The sequence below is a fragment of the Pristis pectinata genome, chromosome 6 (genome assembly GCF_009764475.1).
Source record: "Pristis pectinata isolate sPriPec2 chromosome 6, sPriPec2.1.pri, whole genome shotgun sequence".
Classification (NCBI taxonomy): Eukaryota; Metazoa; Chordata; class Chondrichthyes; order Rhinopristiformes; family Pristidae; genus Pristis; species Pristis pectinata.
The window spans coordinates 6472396-6494811 of NC_067410.1; the positions used below are offsets into that span (position 1 = coordinate 6472396).

The window sequence follows — 22416 nt, forward strand, 5'->3', positions numbered from 1 at the left end:
CTGTAAAAGTGATGGACAAGATTAATGAATAGTGGCTGATTTTCAAAAGTTGATCATATGCTATTGAAATGCCTTGGGCAGAATCCTATACTCTTTCTACATGTTAGTAAGCAGTGATATTGAATTCCACACAAAGAATAAAGAAACTTATTTTTTTCTCTTTTTCTCCCGCTGGGTACCAATTCCCCTCCCCTCCCCCTTTCTTGTCTACCCTCTTTCCCTTCCTTATTTAGTTCCTCCACCTTTTTTCAGATTTCATAATCTGCAGCCATTTGCCTCCAGCTATCACCTCCCAGCCTCGGTCACTATCTCCACCCTTCCCGCTGACTCTATCTGCCAATCACCCCCTCCTCCCCTAGATCCACCAGTCACTTGCCAGCTCTTGCTCCACCCCTTCCTCTCGCCTCTTTATTACTGGCTCACTCCCTTCTCCCAGCCCAAATGAAGGGTCTCGACCTGAAACGCCGACTGTCCGTTTTCCATCCACAGATTCTGCCTGACCCGCTGAGTTCCTCCAGCAGCTTGTCCATTGGTGCAAAGAATAATGTGTTGTCTCCGTGTAGAATTGAGGGAGTGCAACATTTTCAGAGGAGCTGTTAAACTGAAGTCCATCCTAATCAGGTGGATGTGAAAACAGCAAATGAGAGGGAATGGTGCTCAAATCCTGAAAAGATGAGAATGCACTGTACAATTCGAATTCAGGTTGTACTGTTGTCGTCGGCATACGTACACAGGGTATAAGTGCCAGGAAAATTAGCTTTTTGTAGCAACAGCACAGTACAAGATGAGGACAAACACAAGTTAATGTAAACTTAAATTAACGTACATAACTTGCATGTGTACAAAATAAACCAAACAAAATAACGCTAGTGCAAAATTGAGAGAAAGAGAAACAAACAAAATTATAGTCCTACTGTTCATCTGGATATTATATGGGCTGGAGTTTAAGTACATTGTGGGAGTAAGTACAAGACTTTTTCCCGGGGCAGCAATGGCTAACGTGAGAGGACATAATTTTAAGGCGATTGGAGGAAGATATAAGGGGGATGTCAGGGGTAAGTTTTTTTACACAGAGAGTGGTGGGTGCGTGGAACGCACTGCCGGCAGAGGTTGTGGGGGCAGATACATTAGGGACATTTAAGAGACTCTTAGCTAGACACATGAATGATAGAAAAATGGAGGGCTATATGGGAGCGAAGGGTTAGATGGATCTTAGAGCAGGATAAAGTGTCGGCACAACATTGTGGGCTGAAGGGCCTGTACTGTGCTGTAGTGTTCTATGGGATAAAATCTTCCTAAGGGTCCTTTGGGATGAAGTGGAGAGGTTAAGGTGTGGGTCATGAAGCTGGTATTTACAATGAGGAGGAGGAGCAGTGGGGCAACCGTGCACTGGTCCCAGGATCTGTACTGACCTCGCCAGTCATTGTGATGAAACCAGATTGGGGCCCACGTTAGTATTCTAATCGATGAACGCAAAACAAACCTCTCAAAATCAGAAGGAATTGATCCTTGTTTGGCCTTTCTGATCCTATCCTTTTATAAATTGTTTAATTTTGCTGAGTGTGTTCCCCACAATCAGCTGCTTTTACCTGAATCAGTTATTTTCCTTGATTAGATTGACTGAGTTTCAATGGTGATTGCTCGCACATCAGCATGTTTCCGAGAGGGTAATCAGGAGTGGGAGAGGGAGCTGTGATTAGCTCAATTAGCCAGGGAGAGAGAGAGAAGACTTTTGAAAACAAGTGACCAGATACAGTCGCCACAATTATCTGCCTATCAATCTGATTTGGGTAGACAACACTGGCAATTTATCGTTTAAAGGGATAGCCCACTTTCCTGCAGCCTAATCCATTGAGGTGTTCTTTTTAAAATCAGAAAATACTGGATACAATTCTCAGGCTTCGCAGTTAATTTGGTTTAACTGCATCAGAGGTTTGAAAAATGGCACAGTTTTCCTCTGGCTAGGAGCAAGAAAAATCAGTCATAGTTTCTGTTCCATTTTTGGTTATCCAATAACCCCTCTTCTGCTTTTTCATGTTATATTGACTAGAGTTTAAGTGCATTGTGGGGTAAAGTGTTCTTGATTGCACTCCAAGGATCCTACTGGTTTAAGTGGAGAGGTTAAGATGATGGGAGTTGGAGCTGGTGTTGAGAATGGTAGACAGCAGGGAGCCCTGCACCAGACCTTGGTCCTGTGTAGAAAGAAAGCTGTTTCTGTCCATTTAAATTAACTATCTCAGTCAAAGAGATCACAGGGATGTGTCGTATGAGTAATGGCAAAACCCTGCCACAGATACCAAAATGTCTACACTTCTGATGATGTGGGTGGAAGATGGAACAAGGGGAAAACTGGTTATTCAGTCCAGAGACTCTCTGAAGTCTAGCCCAACACCCAGTGCTCCACTTAAAGGAATGCTGAATTCTTGGTCTTTCAAATTCAACATCAAGCTCGTGACCCACTTGCGCTATTAAGTGGACATAAGATCCAGTGGCCTCGTGGATGAAAAGCAAGGGAATTAATCCCAATGTCTTGGCCATTACTTTATCTTACTGAACATTATCAAACTGGATTGTTCAGTCATTATAAATTGGCTGTTGTGTATAGCAGCTCCAGGCACGGTAGTGTAGCGGTTAGTGTAACGCTATTAGAGTGCCAGCGACCCAGGTTCAATTCTGGCTGCTGTCTGTAAGAAGTTTGTACGTTCTCCCCAGGTGTGCGTGGGTTTCCTCTGGGTGCTCCAGTTTCCTCCCACCTTCCAAAGACATACGGGTTAGGAAGTTGTGGGCGTGCTACGTTGGCGCCGGAAGCGTGGTGACACTTGCGGGCTGCCCCCAGAACACTCTACGCAAAAGATGCATTTCACTGTGTGTTTAAACATACATGTGACTAATAAAGATACCTTATCCAAGTGTGCACAAACAGCAGCACTGTCTGCATACTGTGGCTTGACTCCTGAGGTTTTGGTGACCTTGGTTCTGGAGTGCGGTCATCATGTATTAACTGTTTCCCATTAGTTCTGAAGATTATCCCCATTCCCACAGGAATACTTTTGGAGGTGAGATACAGAATTGTGTTGAGAAAGTTTGGAAAATAAGTGTTGGGACAATAATGCACCATGTTTGGCACTGGTCTTCACTGGGATTGCTTCTAGTTGTAGACCCTTGGATAAGCATCATGGCTTGCATGCCAAAATGAAGCAAATGTAGGGTGGAGAAAGATTTCTGTGGGCTGCCAGAGATGAAGAGAATGTTCCACCGTCCCTTCTGGTTGTGAAAATGCAGGTGCGTTTGTGAAAAATGCAAGTGCATTGTGAGAAGGCAACTGCAATGTTAGCATTCCTTTCGAGAGGACTAGAACATAAAAGCAAGGATGTACTGCTGAGGCTTTATAAGGTGTTGGTCAACCGCATTTGGAGTATTGTGAGCAATTTTGGGCCCTGTATCTGAGGAAGGGATGTGCTGGCCCTGGAGAGGTTTCCAGAGGAGGTTCAGAAGAATGATCCTAGGAATGAAAGGGTTAATGCATGAGGAACATTTGATGTCTCTGGGCCTGTACTCGAGGGGAGTTCAGAAGAATGAGGGGAATCTCATTGAAACCTACTGGATATTAAAAGGCCCGGATAGAGTGGACGTGGGAAGGATGTTTCCATTAGTAGGAGAGTCCAGGATCTGAGGGCACAGCCTCAGAATAGAGGGATATCCCTTTAAAACTGAGATGAGGAGGAATTTCTTCAGCCAGGGAGTGGTGAATCTGTGGAATTTGTTGCTATGGAGGGCTGTGGAGGCCAAGTCATTGGGTATATTTAAGGCAGAGATTGATAGGTTCTTGATTGGTAAGGGGGTTGGTTATGGCGAAGGCAGGAGAATGGGGTTGAAAAAAGTCAGCCATGATTGAATAGTGGAACAGACTTGATGGACTGAATGGCCTAATTCTGTTCCTATATCTTATGGAAAAGCCATGTTTTGTGTTGGTGCAGCTCCCTGCATTTCTCTTGGAGTTGTTCCATGGTGAAGGTTGGGTTCAGTGCGTCTCTAGATAGACAGAATAAACACTGATCCAGGAAGCAGCCCTCTGCTCACGGAGGACTTCGGTAGTCAAGTGGCAACATGCAGATATTGCTTGCGTTTGGGCACATTCAGAAGTTGAGCTCCAAGCCATCATCGACTCGTTCATTGAATCATACGAGTGGGAGAGCTTTACACTGAACACCTACAAGACGAAGGTCCTCTACCAGCCTCCTCCCGATGATAAAGTTTCACAGTGAGACCCTGGCACACGAGGACCACCTTGCCATCTCTCAGCGAAGACAGCAGGTGAAGACGATGGTGAATTTCATCAACGTGGCAGAACAGCCCTTGGCTGATTGAGGGGGAGAAAGTGTTTTGATTGTTTCACACAGCGCAAAACTCATGGTCCACCAGCAGCAGTGACCAATGCCTTCCTGCACTACCTAGGTAGGTACCTCGAGGGACTAGAAAAGAACAGTGCTGTCCAGATCACTGGAGGGATAAGTGAAGCAATATCAGTGTTCTCTCCAGGCCAACATCCTCTGCATTGAAACCCTCATTATGCACAGTGGGCTCCATTAGACAGCCCACATCATTTACATGCCCGACACCGGACTTTGACATGGACAATCTATTCTGAGTTCTGTTTCGAGAAGAGAATTACTAGGTGGACAGAGGGAAATAATTCAAGGATGTTCACAGAGCCTCCTTGGGGAGAGAGTTAGGGTGGGAATGCAAGCAGTCTCACTGACCCCTGTGACTCCCGGCCCAGTGGCGAAGTAGCATTTGGGATGGTACTGAGAACCTCTAACCAATGTATCAGGAACATGCAGAAGCCCTGTGTAAAACCATGAATGGGGGGTGTCACCCTCACAAACTGAGTGTCCGGCATCTGTGGAAGGGTCCCACAGCTCCGTCATTGGCCACATCAGTCACCTCAGAACCCACAGACTGGAGCGGAACAAGTCATCTTTGATCCTGAAGAACTGCCAAGGAAGATGATGTAACTGCACTTCCGAAGTATGTTGTTTGGCTGTAAAGCACCTTGGGATGTACCTGAAGAGGATGTGAAGGGTACAGTACAAAATACAGGAAGGATGTTGGACCTTTAACTCTGTTTCCCTTCCACAGATCCGGCCGGAACCTGCTGAGTACGTCCAGCACTTTGTGGTTTTGTATTGCAATATAACAAGTTGGAGCAAAAACTGCCTGATGGTGGACATCCAAAAATAAAGTGCTAGAAGCACTCAGCAGATCAAGCAGCAGCCATGGGGAGAGAACAGTCATCATTTCAGGTCAAGTTTATTGTCATGTGAACAAGTACGGTAAGGTAAAAATGCAATGAAAAACTTGACTGCAGCACCATCACAGGCACATAGAGTTGGACAAGAACACACAGAATGTAAACTATTACAAGGCACGGCCCTTCTCTGAAAAGCAGGCAAGCCTCTTTTAGTTTGGGGGTGGAAAGAATAGAGTTCTGTGATAGGGTGCAGGCTAAAGTTGTCAAAGAAATAATTGCTTAAATTCTGTCAAATACCAGAAGAGAAAGTAAGAAACAGATTGAAGCCCAATATACAACCACATCTGTGAATATAGAAAATAGGGGAGGTTACCTGAACTTGTTAGTTTCAAATGTTGTCCCAATGGCTACAGATAGAAGATGAGGTGCTGTTCTTTATGCTTGTGTTTGGATATCGTTGGAGCAATGTAGGAGGCAGAAGATAGAGGTCAGAATGGGAGAGGGATGTGAATCAAAGTCACGGGCACTGAATGTTGGGGTCACCACTGTGAACTGAACTGAAGTCTTTTTAATGTGGCCACTATCTGATCTATCGCTTTAATCTGCCTACATTTTATAGTGACAGATGAATGTGTTCTCTCCCCAATTTAAAGAAAAGAAGGTTGGCATTTGAGAAAGTTGTTTGTATCTAACAATTATTATTCTAGGCAAGTCGGCCACATAGTGCGTGGCTGGATCTCTCGCACAATGCCTGTCGATTTGAAACATGAGCGGTGACCTACAAAGTACGTGCAGCACAGAAAATGGCCATTCAGCCCAACGTTCATGTTCCACAAGAGCCTCAGTCCACCCTACACCTAGCCATGTGCCCTCTTCTGTCTTTCTTGTGCATTCATTAAAATTCTTCTCTGCACCAACATTGGGCACTTCTAACAACTCGGATAAGAATTCTCTCCTGCATTTGCTATTATATTTACTAGTGACAGTCTTGCTTTTGATCTCTGCAGCAAGTCAAAACATCAGCTCTCTGTCCACCCATCAAACCCTCTGAACAACCCTTTGCCTTCTATTTTACAGAGAAATGAATCCCAGTCTGTTAAGAATATATTTGGTGGATAAAACCCTTCATTTCTGATAGCTCCAATAATTCTGCTTTCCATCTTCAGCATCTCGATAGCTTTTTATATATAATATGGTGACTGAACAGTGTTCCATGTGGTCCAACCAAGGTCCAAACTAAGTTTATCACAACTGCTTTTTAGTTTTATCACGAGCTATTGTCCGTGTGTGTGTGTGTGTGTGTGTGTGTGTGTGTGTGAGATTTCTGGGACAGCGCAGTGGTGCAACTATTGAGTTCTGGTGCTGCCTTTGTGGAGTTTGCACGCTCTGTGGGTTTTCTCCGGATTCTCCAGTCTCCTCTTACATCCTGAAGATGTGCACGTTGGTCGCTTAACTGGCCGCTGTAAGTTTCTCCTAGTATGCAGGTGAGTGGTAAAATCTGGGGTGGATTGTGGGGAGAAATTGGGATTAGTATAAATGGGTGCTTGACGGTTGGCATGGACTAGGTGGGCTGAAGGGCCTGTTTCTATGTTGTCTGACTATGAATATCTATGAAACGTGTCTTTTGCTCCAAGATTCTTCTTCTCTATCCCATTTTAGATGACTTTTCCAGGGAGTAACTGTTGTTTATTAATGGCTCAGGTAGATGGTGAGGAGTGGAAGGGCCGTCGCCTGCTCACTATGGCTGGGCTGTTTGACCGCTGGAGACCTCCCAGCGGAGGAGAGGAACTATACACACACACCATCATCACCGTGAGTGCTTCCAAAACCATGGAGTGGATACACAACAGGTAAGTAGAAGAGGAGTGTACACCTGAGTAGGTCAAGACCTGAAGCAGTAATTTCTTTCCGTGGCAGTGGGGTGGAGGATCCATTATTTCTGAGGAGTTTCTGGCAAAGGTGTTTAAAGTTGGAAAGAAGTTTTGCATAATTTTCAAATGTGGCAATAAATTGATGGTTGTCCTTCATGCATTAACCCGAGCCCTGGTCGTTCTGTTGTTGGATTTGATTGTTTTAATTAGTTTTTCAACATTTCATACACCTCAGGTGGCTGCACAAGGAATGGCCGCTTCCTAGCTTATTGGTTCATCCATCAGGTGAACATGTGTTTTCTCATTGGTTGGTTTGGCCACAGGTATCTGATAGGTTTCCTGATTGGACTATTGTTGGCTAAGGAGTACCTCTTATCTCGGGTATAAAAGGTGTTGCTTTTTTTTGTTACTCACTCTCTCTTGCTCTCTTCCCCTGACCCCACACACCACCCTGGCCCTAGCTCATCTTTAGCTTCTTTGTCTCGGCTCATCTCCCAGTAGTAAAGCTAGTGCCTTGTGCTCTGTGACTTGTTTCTTTGTTTTAAACTTTTCCAATAAAACTTTGTGAAGCATCAAGTTGTTTTCAATTCATTCTTGGACTCCTGAAAGAACCTGCTGATTCGAGAATAACTGGATCCGACACTGTCAAAGAACAGCAAACTTCTTTTTGATATCCTGGTTCCTGAGCCAGAAGATGTTCTGATCTTTCATCAGTTTGTTACTGTGGGCTCTTACTGTGTTCCATGTTCCCTGAACTGTAGCTTGTGTTGATGTCTGGGATGTCCTGAGGCTATTAAAGATGCTATAAAAATGTAAGTCATCTCCATTTCCTTGGATCTCCTGCAGTTTTGGATCTGGACCACGGATGTAAATTTAGCTGTATGATTGGTCTGTTCCCTCAGATCATATACTCAGAGTAACCTGCCTGAATAGGGGTCTCATGATGGACAGGAGTCAGTTGCATGCCACCAGCCATTGGTAGTTTTTCACGAGATCTTAGCTTATTTTATTGAAGTATCATTAACTTAAATACCTTTCGTGCCCAGCATGAAAGAGATGGCGTCCTATGACATAAGTTCCTACCATTCTATCGCACCATATTTACAAGCCCTCTACAGATCAGGCAAACCAGCAAGAAATGGCCAGCGTTGTATTTACTTGTAAGATTTGTACAGTCCAGTCTTCAGAAGGTGTTCAAGGCTGAAGGTGTTCTACAGGGGAGTTGAGGGTTCTGAGGAACAAGCAGAAAATGGAGGTCAGCATGATCTCTTTGAATGGTGGAGCAGGCTCGAAGGTCCTATCACCTCTTCCCTGCTCCGATTTCTTACATTCAAACCACCGCCTCTCCTTATCTTCATCCAGGTTACAAGTTTGGTGTAATTGGGAGATTTGACCATGAGGACAGGGAATGCTTCCATTCCCTGGAAGGCATCACTGCGGAGTCGAGACTGGAGTTCTTGTCCAGTGCCTTTCCCCCCCCACCATCTCAGTCATGCTTTTGTTCACTTGTCAAAGTTTTAAATTCCAGAATTCTCTCCATAAAACCTCTCCACCTTTCTCTCACCGTTTCAGGTGTTAATTAAAACCTATTTTTCCACCTTTTGACGGCGTAAAATTTTACTGTGTTAAGGGAGCTCAATCGGTGGGAGTTGTCATTGAGCGGTGAGCAATGGACAGAATGGGTGGGGAGTGGTGTATGAATTGGTGCTCGAAGCACAAGAGGTTTTAACGTGAATCTCCCTCGCTCTTTCTGTGTAGGATGCCAGCTATTCTGGATGGAGAGGAGGCAGTGCGCAAATGGCTGGATTATGGGGAGGTATCAGTCACAGAGGCCATTAAACTGATCCAGCCAACAGACTGTATTTCCCTTTACCCAGTCTCCACCCTGGTCAATAATTCCAGGAATGACGACCTTGAGTGCATCAAACCCATAGAACTGGAAGTTAAGAAGGTGAGAGTTTTTGTTTTCTAAAATAAAAGCTGAAAGATGCCTAATGGCAGGATAAAGATGATGTGCGATTTCCAAGCTTCTGCTTCCTAAGGTGCAGACTTACAGGTTATAACTTCTCTCCCACCTTGTCCATTCTTCATACATGTCTCCAGATATGAGGAGGAACCTATTCAGATGTAGACTGGATCATACAGAGCACATTCCCATCCGGATGCATCCCTTGTTTTGTTTCCTTAGCTTTGCTTCAAGGGTCCTAAAATCCTTTGGATTGAACACCTCTCTTCCCCAGGCACCCCGGCACACAGAGAGACAAACTTGGACAGCCCCAGATTTGCTAACGCACACACAAGTAAGATATCTTTTATTAGTCACATGTACATCGAAACACACAGTGAAATGCATCTTTTTAGCATAGAGTGTTCTGGGGGCAGCCCGCAAGTGTCGCCACGCTTCCGGCGCCAACATAGCATGCCCACAACTTCCTAACCCGTACGTCTTTGGAATGTGGGAGGAAACCGGAGCACCCGGAGGAAACCCACGCAGACCCGGGGAGAATGTACAAACTCCTTACAGACAACGGCCGGAATTGAACCTGGGTCGCTGGCGCTGTAAAGCGTTACACTAACCGCTACACTACTGTGCCTGCCACATTTCACAGACCAGCACGAACAGATGGACTCATTACCCTCTACTATTCTTGGGATATCAACTAACATTGTGCTCTGAATGTGCCTTTGTTACATTAGTACCTTGTGGCAGCTGTGTAAATGTCGATATGTTCAGCCCTTGGAATGTACTGCTGGGTCCCATTTCTACCATCCTTGCTTATTCCACTAGACTCTGGATTCAGTCGAGCTCCTCTGCTTCTGCTCCCCTCTTGGGTGAAGGTTGATTTAAATTTCTAAAGATCAAGGCAAAGTAATGCTGAAGCCCAGCTAACTAGTAAAGGCAGGAAAGCTGATGTAAGCAACATTAAACATTAAAAGGCCAGAAAACACACAGCACCTTCAGCAGCATGTGTGGAAAGTCTCGCATCAGAACCTGTAATGTTACCTCTGTGTAGGTCTCCCTTTCCCCCACAGATACTGTCTGAACTTTATTTTTGCAGCCGCTTTTTTAATGTCACTTTTCCATCAAAAGACAGAATTATGCTTTTGCAATTGCTGTATGGCAGCATGGCACGTACATCGTGTTCTGTTAAGAGCAACAGTGCCATAGATAGAGACAGCGAGGCTGAGAATGAAGCTGCGGTGATGGATCACGCAATTGAATTTTGAAGTTCACCCATCCAGAGCGAACCTTCTGACGTGTGGCAGCGGTGTGTATGTCTGCAAAATGGTTATGGGGAGCAGTAATGTAAAAACGGAGTTGGTCTTTCAACACAAGAAAAACTAAAACAAAACACCAAGGACCCAAGAAATGGGAGCAGGAGTAGCTTGTGTGGATTGCGTGTTCGCTAGTCAGTTTGTCACTAAGTTTAAAAAGTGACCAATCCTTAACCTCAATACACTTGTGGGAAAGTTCCCTATTCCTCCATTCCCTTTGTACACAAAAATTTCTACTTTAAGTATGCTCATAGACTAATCATGCAGTGTTCTGGGGAAGAGAATTCAAAGTCCGTAATGATTGTCCCTACTTTGAGTCCTATGGATAGACTCTCCAGTCTCGGGGAGAAAAACATCGTCCCAACATATTTGGCCTTTATTACAAAGAGTAGGGAAATTTTGAGGCAACTTTTTAAGGGGTGCTGGAGTACTGTATATGGTTTTGCTCTCCATGATTGGAGAAGGATATAATTGCTTTGGAGACAGTACAGAGAAGGCTCACAACCTTGATTCCTGGGATGAAGGATTTGATGTATGCAGGGAGGATGAGCAAGCTGGGCTTGATGTGAGATGATCTTCCTGAAACATTTAAGATTTTGAGGTGAATTGAGAAGGTGGATGTTTCCCCAGGTATCTAGGCCAAAGGGCCATAGTTTCGGAATAAGGGACTGCCCATTTCAGATGGAAATGAGACATATTTCCTCTGGAGGGGTGGCGAATCTTTGGAATTCTCTACCACAGCCTTGAAGTGGTCACTGAAGACATTTAGGTCAGAGAATCGAAGATATTTAATCTATTCCAGGGGTGTGGAGGGCACAGGAAAGTGGTGGTGAGGTTTGAAACGACTGGTGACCAGCTTGTTGGGTAGCAGAATGAGCTTGGGGGCTAATTAGCCTACTCCTACTCCTGTTCTTTTACCTAATTTGTTGAACACTTTTAAGAATTGTATATTCAGACTCTGATAGTGTGATAAACGTTATAAGATTGGACTCCTGCAGTACTCTTCATTGCATCATAGGTGGAAAAACACAGAACAGATCTGAATTGGTTTTGTACAGGACGAGGTACCTCTCGGCAATGTGAATGTGGCATTCCAGTACCATCTAGTGGTGGAAATTAATATTGTGTAATCTTAATGGCATACAAATTCAGTGCAATGCAGTGGAAGAATTTAACAAATCGAAATACATTTCCAGAATATTACATTTAATTAGAGGCTTTAACATATATTTAATTTTAACAAAATGAGTGATATAAATGCATTTTTGCACACTTTAAAATGTTAGTTTGACAAGTATATATTTACCAGCTTTCAGTCTAAAATTGCTTTATGAAATTATAGTTGGCGGTATAATTAAGGTTTATTAAACAGTAATTCCACAGCAAATGGATTCAGTTTTTTACATAACAATTGCATGCATATTGTTACTAGTGCCCTTTAAGTTTTTGAGTGTGATATCTCACAGGCTGTAAGATGACTGGGATGTCAGTGTGGCTGCAGTAACCCAGCATTGACTGAAGAGCGATTAAGCAATAATGTCAAAGCAGAATGGGCCACAGCTGAGCACCGGCAGCTCACTGAGAGATGATAATGCACAACTCGGTGTGCCTCATGCAAGCTGCTTGCACTCTGGCTGGGGAGAAATATGTCAGCCTCTGTTGTAATTCAATCCCATGCTGTTTGTGATGCATGTTACCTGGATGGGAGCTGAAGTATACACACCAGGTCTCTTCCTATTTCCATCCCTCCCGTGTACTGTTGGCCCGTCTCAGCTGGGTGACATTAAACTTGGCACAGAGATTCAAGTTGATGTGGCCCAGCTGGAAGTGGCCCTTGAGGTATGAGCGTGTTGTGTGCAGAACTGGATTGGGGTCAGACATGCCTTCTGAGGCTCATTGTCGTGGATTACACATGATGATGAGCTGTTTGGGTAAACATTGAAAGACTGAGGATGAGAGGTGACCTGATAGAGGTGTATAAGATGATGAGAGGCATTGATCGTGTGGATAGTCAGAGGCTTTTCCCTAGGGCTGAAATGGTGGCCACAAGAGGACACAGGTTTAAGGTGCTGGGGAGTAGGTACAGAGGAGATGTCAGGGGTAAGTTTTTTTTTTACTCACAGAGAGGTGAGTGTGTGGAATGGGCTGCCGGCAACGGTGGTGGAGGCGGATACGATAGGGTTGTTTAAGAGACTTTTGGATAGGTACATGGAGCTTAGAAAAAGAGGGCTATGGGTAAGCCTAGTAATTTCTAAGGTAAGGACATGTTCAGCACAACTTTGTGGGCCGAAGGGCCTGTATTGTGCTGTAGGTTTTCTATGTTTCTATAACCAACCCGTTTAGCACTGGAAGGGCAATACACCGGGGGGGGGGGGGGGGGGGGCGATATTCACAGCTTTCTTTTTTTTTACAAAAAATCTTTTCACTGGTGCATGCATCTCCTCATTAAATGCTGAGCAGCCTATGGTTTAACTCCACATCTGCCCTTCAGCTGTGGTAGAAAGACCTCTAATTGATTACTTTCATTTTGATTAGTGGAAGGTAATTAAATAAAGCAATAATAATATATGGTGAATTAGTTTGCTAATGAGGTCAGATTGTGCAAGGACAATAACATGTCATTTGTGACAAACACAATCTACCCCTCCTTATCCATCCCCACCCACCTGCTGCCTTGACCATACATTCTGCTTCTGTCACCTCTCGATCCTCACACTTGCCTGGTTCTATTCCACTTGTTGTCGGAGAGTCGTCCGTAATGGCTTTTCTTATAGCACTGATGTCTATTAATTCCTCCACCCTGTTTGGTTATTGGAATGTTTCTTCCCTGACTTCTGTTCATCTAGTATTGGAGATATTCGGAATACCAAAGCCATTGCTTTCTGACCGCTTCACAACGTCCATTCCTCGGATATCAGTATCACCCTTCTGCTTGGCAGCTGTTTGAAATGGAACCTGACTGATCACGACCTTGGTGTCATGCCTGAGCCTGAGCTGACTTTTGCACATCTTCAGTGACATCTTCACTGCCCAGTTTCGGCTTTGTAACATTGCCTGGTTCTACCCTGGTTATGTCCACATTATTTCTAAACTTGGAATATTAAGTGCAGTTTCCTTGTCCTCCTATCCATTAGGAAGGCTGCCATAATCGCTACTGTCCCTGCCCTAATTCGCATCAAGTTCCAGACGCCATCACTTCTATGCTTGTTGTTCGAAACTGGCTCCAGTGCAATGCCAGATTTTAAAGCTGTTTTCGATTCGTCATATTTTTGTTTTCTGTTACCTCCCCCGCAAAAAAATATTTTTTTTTGTTTTGCTCCTCCAGTGCTGAGCTTGCTGTACATCCCCAAGTGCTCCATCACAGGTGGCTTTGCTTTCAGCTTTTGCTTTCTAGACTTTCCTCTCAAAACTTCTCTGTCCACCTTTTTTCCTTTGTGATGCTTGTTAAAAGCTACCTCTTTTAACCAAGCTTTTGTTCTTATGTGGTTTGGCATCCACTTTATTTTACTGATTTTTTTTTTACTTATTAAAGGTGCTGTATAAAAAGAAACTGCTGTAGGAGATCAAGCTCTCTCCTTGAGTACAATGCACTGAAAGCATAAGTTTGATTCTGATCATGTTCTGTCAGTGGGTTCACAGACTGATGTGCAAAGGAAATGAAACAACTTCAGATGACTGGCCTTTCTAGTTCTCGTGAAAGGCCATAAACCTGAAAGATTAACTCAGTTTTTCTCTTTGCGGATGCTGCCTTACCTGCTGAACACTTCTACATTTTTAAAATTTCAGAAATGATTGAGTAGCTGGTTGTACAAATTGGCTGTTGTCTCTGCCCATTCCTGAGAAAATCAATTGAATGAACTTGACTGACTTGAGCCCAATAGCACAAAACAAGTTAGGTTGGCTTTGGGTAGTGTGTGGTTAAAGAAAAAGTGTTTGACTTGGGGACTGGGGTGGTATTGGAGGACGCGAAAAATCTGAGTGGAGGGGCTGTAGGCCATGTGTTGCCTGCATAGGCTGAGTTGGCATTCTAGATGACGGTGGTTGGATTAAGAATCGAAATTCCAAGTCGTCAGGCACAGGACAGATTGAGAGTGGCTGTGGTTTGGTTAGGTTTACTTTTCCTCTCTCCTAATACTGCAGGATATTTGAATTGAAATCTTTCTTACTCATCCTCCCTGAAAGAGCTCTCTGATTTGTCCCATTCCCCTGTAGCATTTTAAATTTAGTTACTGAACCAATGGACTTGTACAGTGTGTGGTGTATAACAGGCCACTGGCAAAAATGCTACATACTAAAATGCATTGGATTTCAGTTGCCACAACCCAGAGATCTTGAGTTTGGGTTTAATTGTTGTGTATCCATTTGCCGCCTCCAGGAACCCAAACCCAATGCCAGTAGCAAGCTGATGAGGAATTGGCTGCAGAGCTCTTCACCCAAGAAGGAAGCAGTGGATGTGGAGAGCCCGGTGCCGGTTAAGGTGGAGACACCAAAGAAGAGAGTGGGGTTAATGCAGATGTGGCTCCAGAAAACTGAGGAGCCCTTGGCCAAGAAGCTACACACAACCTGAGGTACAGCCTGGCATCTGGGCAAGCTCCATTTGGAAGTAGTTTACACATTTATGTGGTGGTTTGTTTAATTGTTACATATTTGTTTGTTTTCCACTGTTCTTTGATGTTGTACATTCCCAGAAGGGAAAATGCAATTTGAGCTGAAACAAATGTAAATACCCAGCAGTTCTTGTACCATCTGATGTAGAAGACATGGTTAACATTTTGCAGCCTTGCTCTGATAGACCACTGGGTTGACAAGATCAGCCATTCCTGTGATTTGGTTTATTAAAAATTGAAACTTTTTTGCTTTTGGGCACTGAAGGCATTTCATTCTTTATGGTGCAAGTGTTGTAACAACTTCCAAACATATTGTTGCTTTGTAATAATTAAATCAAAATCAGTCTCCCTGTACTTCAGCTGTGTGAGTTACTCAAACCAAGCAATGCCAGAGAAGGGATTCATGAAATATATACTGAGCATGCTTTGGAGAAGTGGGAGCGGTCAGGAATATCTGCCTGCCTGGATTCCATACTTTTGCCATACGGATGTGTGTGCAGCACTCAGGCCAGTGGTCCATGTTGGGCATCTTTCTCTTGCCTCTTGCTGATTTTTTTCCTCCTCCTCTTCACCTTTTCTCCTGCAACCTTTGAAGTTGGTTGGTAGATAGGTACGGTAAGACAAGTACAAAACAGGCAGTGTTAAATGTCTACACAAATCTTGGTGTCTGCCATCAGAGCATTTGATTACCATTGTGTTATATGCAGAGGTATGGGCATTAGGACCCTGTGGGAATGATAATAGATGGGTGTACTGGTCTTTAGTAAATTAACAAACAGCAGGAGATGTAGAATGAACACAGAACAAGGATTTAGTGCAAAGCTTTAATTAGCTGTTTGTTCTCAAACAAAGGAGGATACAATTAGATTCAGCTGCTGCAGATTTTGATGATTTTTCATCCCTGCTTTGACTTGCTGCTGTCCTGTAACCTCAGACCTCCTTTCCATCAATGACTAATCCTTTCTCAGTCTGGTTGAAGACCCTGGCTGAGCATTAGTTACCTGCACTGTCAGGACCCATTGGATGTAAATGAATAAATTTACATTATAAAATGCCACTCACACCCAAAAGTGCTTCAGTTACACAATCAATCCTTAAGCACCGATGAATGGCACAGACCACATCAATGCAAGCATCTGCAATTGTGTGATCTTTGTGAGTTAATATAACAGAATAGAGCATCAGCAGCAATTAGATGAAAGGTATTAGGTTGGGAACTGTGGCTGAGTTTTTTTTAAAGAAAGCAAGTCACTTTTACAGTCTTTCTACCTGACTGATCCAACTATTCACCTCTCTTGACTTCTGCACATTTCATCCTCTTTTAGCTGAGTACTTGCATTTTGATAACTGTTAATTTTTTTATTATTAAATGTTTCACAACACTTTCACACAGGAGATATCAGGATTCTCGTACAGCCAAACCAATCTGATTTTTTTTCTGCCTATTGGTTTCATATTCCCTTCACCTCCATCACGGGTAGCTGTATCATCTGCTGCCACCGCCCCGCTTCCCCCCCCCCCCCCCCCCCCCTCCAGTTCAATGGCCATTGTTTTTAATCAAACTGAAGTCCTTTGGGAATTTTGTTTTGTATTAAAGGCTGCAATAAAACATGTGTTGAAGCACTATATAATTTTCTAAAACCTAGGAAGCCAGTGGTGTCTGAGACACAACCCTCATTATGTTTTACTGCAAGCCCTGTAATATTGCCTTTCATATTCATCTGTTCAATCCATCCGGCAATCATTTTACACTTTTCATACTGTAGCAACCACTTGAGATAGCAACAAACACAGCAAATTGACATCCAGGGCCAGGATTACTTGCAGAATAATAAGATGGCAGGCAGAGAATTAACACAGCAGTAAGCAAATTTAACAGAGTTAAGTGCTGCTGTTATTTGTATATATTAAATCATCTCTTTCAGAAAAGGTTCACGACTTTCATTCTGCCTTTCATGATCTTGGGGCTTGTCCAAGTGCTTGCAACCAGTGAAGTCCTCTGCTGGAGGACTAGTATGGAACCAGTGGGCTGGGTGGCCCCCTGGACTACTGCACAGTTCTAAGGTTAGCCTCTTAATTGAAATGTTCCGAGTGTAACGCAACACAATTTCCTGCAAACTTATGTTGCATCATGTGGCAGTGCAAATACAAATTTGAACATTTGTTTCCAGGAATATCAACACCATCCAGGAGCCTTGACCAGCATAAAATCAACAGCAGCAGTGCACAGAGGTTTTTGTCTGCAGTGAGGCCAAACATTTTAACTCTACGTAACCCAGATCCTGATACTTCTGGGTCATATTAAGGACCCAGTTGCAGGGCCAGACTGAGTGGGCCCTATAGCCAGGACAGATAGTGGAGGGAGTCCAGTCCTACCGTGGGGTCTGCAGCCATAACCTCCATAGTACTGCTGGTCTTCCCACATAGTCAGTGCTGCTGCCTCACAGCTCCAGCACCCAGCTTCAATCTTGACCTCGGGTGCTATGTGTGTAGCATTTGCTCTCGGTGCTCTGGCTTCTTCCCACATCCCAAAGACTTGCGCGTTGGTAAGTAAATTGGCCCTAGTGTGGAATTGATGGGAATGCAGAGAGAATAAAAATGAGATTCATCTGAATGATGTTCAGCGCAGACTGGCTGGGTTGAAGGGCTTGCTTCTGTGCTGAACATGGGGCTTTCCTTCAAGGGACAGGATTGTCATGAGGATTCACAGGAATGGTTGGTAAAGCTAAGGATGTTCACCTGTACAACAACAACTGGGGATGGGCAACCACTGCAAACTCCCCAGTCATAGGCATTGGGGCTTCATAGCTCCAGTGACCGAGATTCAATCCTGACCTGCCCGTGTCATTGTTCTGCCTGTGAGCATGGGGGTTGCCTGTGTGCTCTAGTTTCCTCCTACATGCTGGTAGGTTGATTGGCTACTGTAAATCACCTACTGCAGAGGAAGGGAAATGAGAGGATCTATTCTACCAGGAGCCAATATAGACTTGATGGGATGAATTAATAAGTAAATATCCTGTGAATAAACCCCCATATTTATCCTTCTCTCCTCTGGCCTCATTTTCAGCACCATTGCAAGGTTTCTCTTCGCAATTAATTCCCACCTTTTCTGAGCACTGGTACAAACCACTTTCTGCAAATGCCAACAAGCTGCAGAAATTATTTCCAAGCCATATCCAGTCCAGCTGGGATGGCAAAGTGGTAATTTCATTGAAACATTTCATCATCAGCACTGATTTGTAATTTAGAGGGCGAAATGCCTTCCTGAAAATTAGAAGTTACAAAACACAGCAGCAGAGCCCTACCGAGAAGTGTAAATGTAATGCATTCGACAGGGAGCGAGAGGAGGGGTGGTGCAGGTAAATAGCAGACCATCAGACACTGCAATTTCGGGTTACCAATTACACTGCACGAGCAGAATAAGAATTTTTTTTGGTCTATTTCTGGTTTTACCACAAGCAGCAGAAACTGACACGAGAATACGTGAGGTAGCTGTTTGTACTGGGGAAAGGGAGGGCAAGGATGAAGGTTGACCCATTAGCAGTATGATTACTTCCAATACCCAATCCATGCCCAAGGTACTGAGGGAGCGATAAGGAAGACTTCTAGCTGCCCCTCTTCACCATCCTTTCTGTGCAGCTGCATGGGGACACATGGAGGAGTGTGAACCGTTAAACAGAGAATGATCACTGAACCAAGTGAAGCAGGCCAGGCAAATGTTGTGGTCTGTGGAGGGAGATCTCATCAAAACTCCTTTCTTACCCAATGTAACCTAAAGCACACTAGACAGAGAAAGTGGAATAACAAAAGTATTTGTATTCAAGCAGATAGCAGGAAAGAAAACAAATCTTAAAGCTCCCATCTTCAGTTCCACAATTTATATATGTATTTATATATATGTCTTTTTATTTAATGTAACAATCCTCATTATGGACACTTAGGGTGTTTAAAATTCCCTCGTTCGCAGGCTTCCATAAAACCACAATCGATGCTATTAACAATTATTCATTAATCCTCTGCTTTCAATGCAAAGGTTCCAACACAATCTCTGTAAGACTAACAAAGGACTGATTTTTACCCCCCTACATAAATGGCAATAAAATTTGCGGTGTTTTCTCAGAAGTCCCCCCATTATTTTCCTCCCCGGGTTATGACAGCGTTACCCAGACTTCTTCACAGAAGAAACTACCCAACGGAGGCCATGATGACATCGACGGGAACTTCATCTTTACTTCTCGCTGTGACCTGCATCGTCACGCTGTCCATCAACGCCAGCCGTGCCCGCACAAGGAGGTCGTGACCCCCGCGGAAAACACCTGCAACGGAAAAACAGAGTGGATGGATCAAGAGGTCAGTTACTTGGGGGCGGGTCATGGGGCGATGCCAGACAGCTGCCTCCCACAACCCTGTGTAACCCCACCACATCAACAGCCCCTCCTCTCCTTGTATTTATCTAGCTTCCTGAACACATCTCTGCTGCTTGCCTCAACCGCCCCCTGTGGAAATAAGTTACACATTCTCACCACTCTCTGGAGAAAAGAGTTTCTCCTCAATTCCCTGTTGGATCTATTACTGACTGCCTTACATTTATGATCCTCAGTTAGGGCTTCTCTCCAGCGGAAACATCTCCTGTCTCCAAGGTAATGGACTGTTTTGAGATGTGTAAACATTCTGGACTTCTGGCTCTTTCTTTGGCTAATGGAAAATTATCAAAGCCCAGATTCAGCCTGTGACTACTGTGGGAAACACGACTTGTTCAACGTTGCCTCCTGCTGTAGTGCGAAAGGATGTTCCCTTCGTGGTAATTGAAAGCTACAGGGGCCAGTGCAGCTTGAACTAAAGTATAATGGCCACATTAACAATGTTACTATGTTAAAGGCATTTTATAAATGCAAGCCCTCATTGACAACTACAGACCACCTAGCAAGTCTGATAAAGGCAGAGCACAGATTTATGATTTAATTACACCCTGCACCTTCTCCCCAGCCCCCATCAAGAAACCCATCTTCCCCTTTTCCTATCTTCAGTCCTGAAGAAGGGTCCTGACCCAAAACTTTGACCGCCTGCTTTTCTCCACAGATGCTGCCTGGCCTGCTGAGTTCCTCCAGCATCTTGTTTTTTGATCTAGATTCCAGCGTCTGCAGTCTTTTATTTCTCTCTTATATCTCTAGAACATTACTGAAAGCTGTCAAACCTGGGTCAACTCCAGTAAGTTCCTCAACTCCGTGCTGGGGAGGGTGTTCAGGAGCCACCAGACATCTTACCTGCTAGGTAAAGTGTGTGTGAATTCTTATTCTCCGGCACCTTATCAGACCTCTCACATGGCTGCATGCCCAGGAAGTTAACAATGTTATTCACAGCCTCTGTAAATAGAAGAAGCACATGGCTTATAATATGCACCATATGCTGCATCAAGACAGTTACTGGCCTGAGCCCAGCCACATCTGTCTACAATCCAATCCAAATAACCAATCCTCTCATACAAGCTCATGGTCCACAGACTGATCATTTATCAGCTGATATCAAAGATTATAAACAAGCAACAAAATATTCAGCCCGTCGCACAGCTGTATTACCAGTACTGTGTGCACCCAAGGTCAGGAGCTGGTACGAATCAGAAGGCACGTCCACATCCACACTTGTCCCTCTCATTAGCACCCAAATTAAGTTGCACCAATACACAGCACAATTTTTCTGCCAAATGAAGCACTTGTCCACTGGGAACAGGGGCATCAAAGTGACATATTGGATAAATATCACACGTAAAAGATGAAAATGTTACTATCAATTCACCCCCACTCCTTAGCTCATTTCCAGCCCAATCTCACACTGCTAGCTAAATGTTATATTTGACATAACTAGGAGAGTCAGGAGACAACTTTCACAGTCAGACTACATCCGATTTACAACCTGAGACAATTTACAGGGAATGAAAAGACTGACAAAACAGTCCCAGGTTGATATCTGGCATTCTGGTTGACACAGCCCTCTGTACAATCTGTATCAACTCTCTGTGTAAAGCTGAGATCAATGTTATTCGTACCATCTGCAGATCAATACCAATTACCTGCTAGCTACCGATCAGTACTAACCATCAAGCGTTTTCATGCTTGACAGGGCGAAAGTCTCTTCTTTCTCAAAGGTGTCTCCCACCTCCTCCCAGGCAGCACTGAAGTTCGGCTTCAGGACTTTCTGGATGTGGTCAGCCACAGTGATCTCCACATCTTCCAGCTGGAAAACAACGTTAACCTGTTGGTGAGCAACTACCTTCTGAATACTCTCTTGTGGGAGCCACCGCACCCTGGTTCAATGTGATTATTGGTCACGTTCAAAGTTCAAAAGCATGTCCCGATAAGGAGGCAGAATCAGAAAATGTGATTAATCGCTAAAGAGACCCATTTATACTTACTGGGAAAGTCTCTCAAAGTTAGTGTGTTGTGCAAAAGAACCACCAACCTCAGACGATGTAATACTGGAAGCATCACTAACTGTGGAAAGGCAGTGTAACCTCCACTTCTGCACTGAATTTAGTGTTGAACATACACTGGGTTTGAGGTATGGGCTAATAGCTCCAGGGTAACATTACAAATATTTCCTGTAAATTACACGTTACATAAAAATCATCCATACAATTTAGACACCCATGTTTAAAGAAAACAGAGAATGCGTTTGAAACTGATAGAGCTCTCAGTTTAAAAGAGGCCCTTTCCAAGTGCGAGGTGCTGAGAAACCCACCTGACAGTCTGTGGCTGCTCTAGGGTCCACAAGACACCAGTCCCATATTCATCATACCTTCTTCCCCACCCAAACTAGAGATTTAAATCTCTCTACTAGGTTTTGATTAAACTATTTTGGTGCAATTTACACAATGTGCGCGAAAAGATCTTTTCTGATCCCTTTTATGCTTTAGGCACTGATTAAAGTCCTATGGTTGTTGGTCTATTGGATTGAGAATAACAGTAGCAATATTGCCAACTAGATTGCACTGTGAACTAACTGTCCCTGGGAGCAGAGGATTACTCTGTGCATCCCAAATACGTCCAGTAAACTTGACCACCACCAGTATTGGCCGAGTTCCACTCACCACATACTCATCTTCATACCCATCGTCTTCAGCCTCTCCAGTGTTTGGATCACAGTCTTTAACAGTGAACTTCAGAGTACAGCTAAATGTACAGGCCACTGCAGGCGGAGGAATAAAAGGTAAATACAAATAGGGAGGGAAAAGATCCCCAAATCCCCAACATCCGGAGCAGGGGAAATGTAAGCACTGAACACAAATCTTCAATGTCAGCAGGTACGTTGTGTCCAACTGGAATCTATCAGGAGGATGGTTATCAGCAGTTTGCTCATGGCCCCGGGCATAATGGACATTTCCCCTCATACACTGTCAAATGGAGATCATTGTTGT

General features: G+C 44.1%; 2 protein-coding genes across 3 annotated transcripts in view; one reads left to right on the plus strand and one right to left on the minus strand.

Annotated features, from left to right (window-relative positions):
• Positions 1-16510, plus strand: part of hmces (5-hydroxymethylcytosine binding, ES cell specific) — a 42785-nt gene extending 26275 nt beyond the window's left edge. For both annotated transcript variants that reach the window (XM_052017156.1, XM_052017157.1), the window contains exons 5-7: positions 6953-7101; positions 8881-9073; positions 14774-16510. In XM_052017156.1, coding sequence (XP_051873116.1) covers positions 6953-7101; positions 8881-9073; positions 14774-14965 — 534 coding nt within the window. In that variant the 3' untranslated portion in view covers positions 14966-16510. The remainder of the gene's footprint in view (positions 1-6952; positions 7102-8880; positions 9074-14773) is intronic.
• Positions 16511-16524: 14 nt separating this feature from the next.
• Positions 16525-22416, minus strand: part of LOC127571096 (coatomer subunit gamma-1) — a 66292-nt gene continuing 60400 nt past the window's right edge. The window contains exons 21-24 of the mRNA XM_052017155.1: positions 22090-22187; positions 21098-21236; positions 20270-20368; positions 16525-19321 (exon numbers count right to left, since the gene is read on the minus strand). Of these exons, the coding sequence (XP_051873115.1) occupies positions 19191-19321; positions 20270-20368; positions 21098-21236; positions 22090-22187 (467 nt within the window). The 3' untranslated portion in view covers positions 16525-19190. The remainder of the gene's footprint in view (positions 19322-20269; positions 20369-21097; positions 21237-22089; positions 22188-22416) is intronic.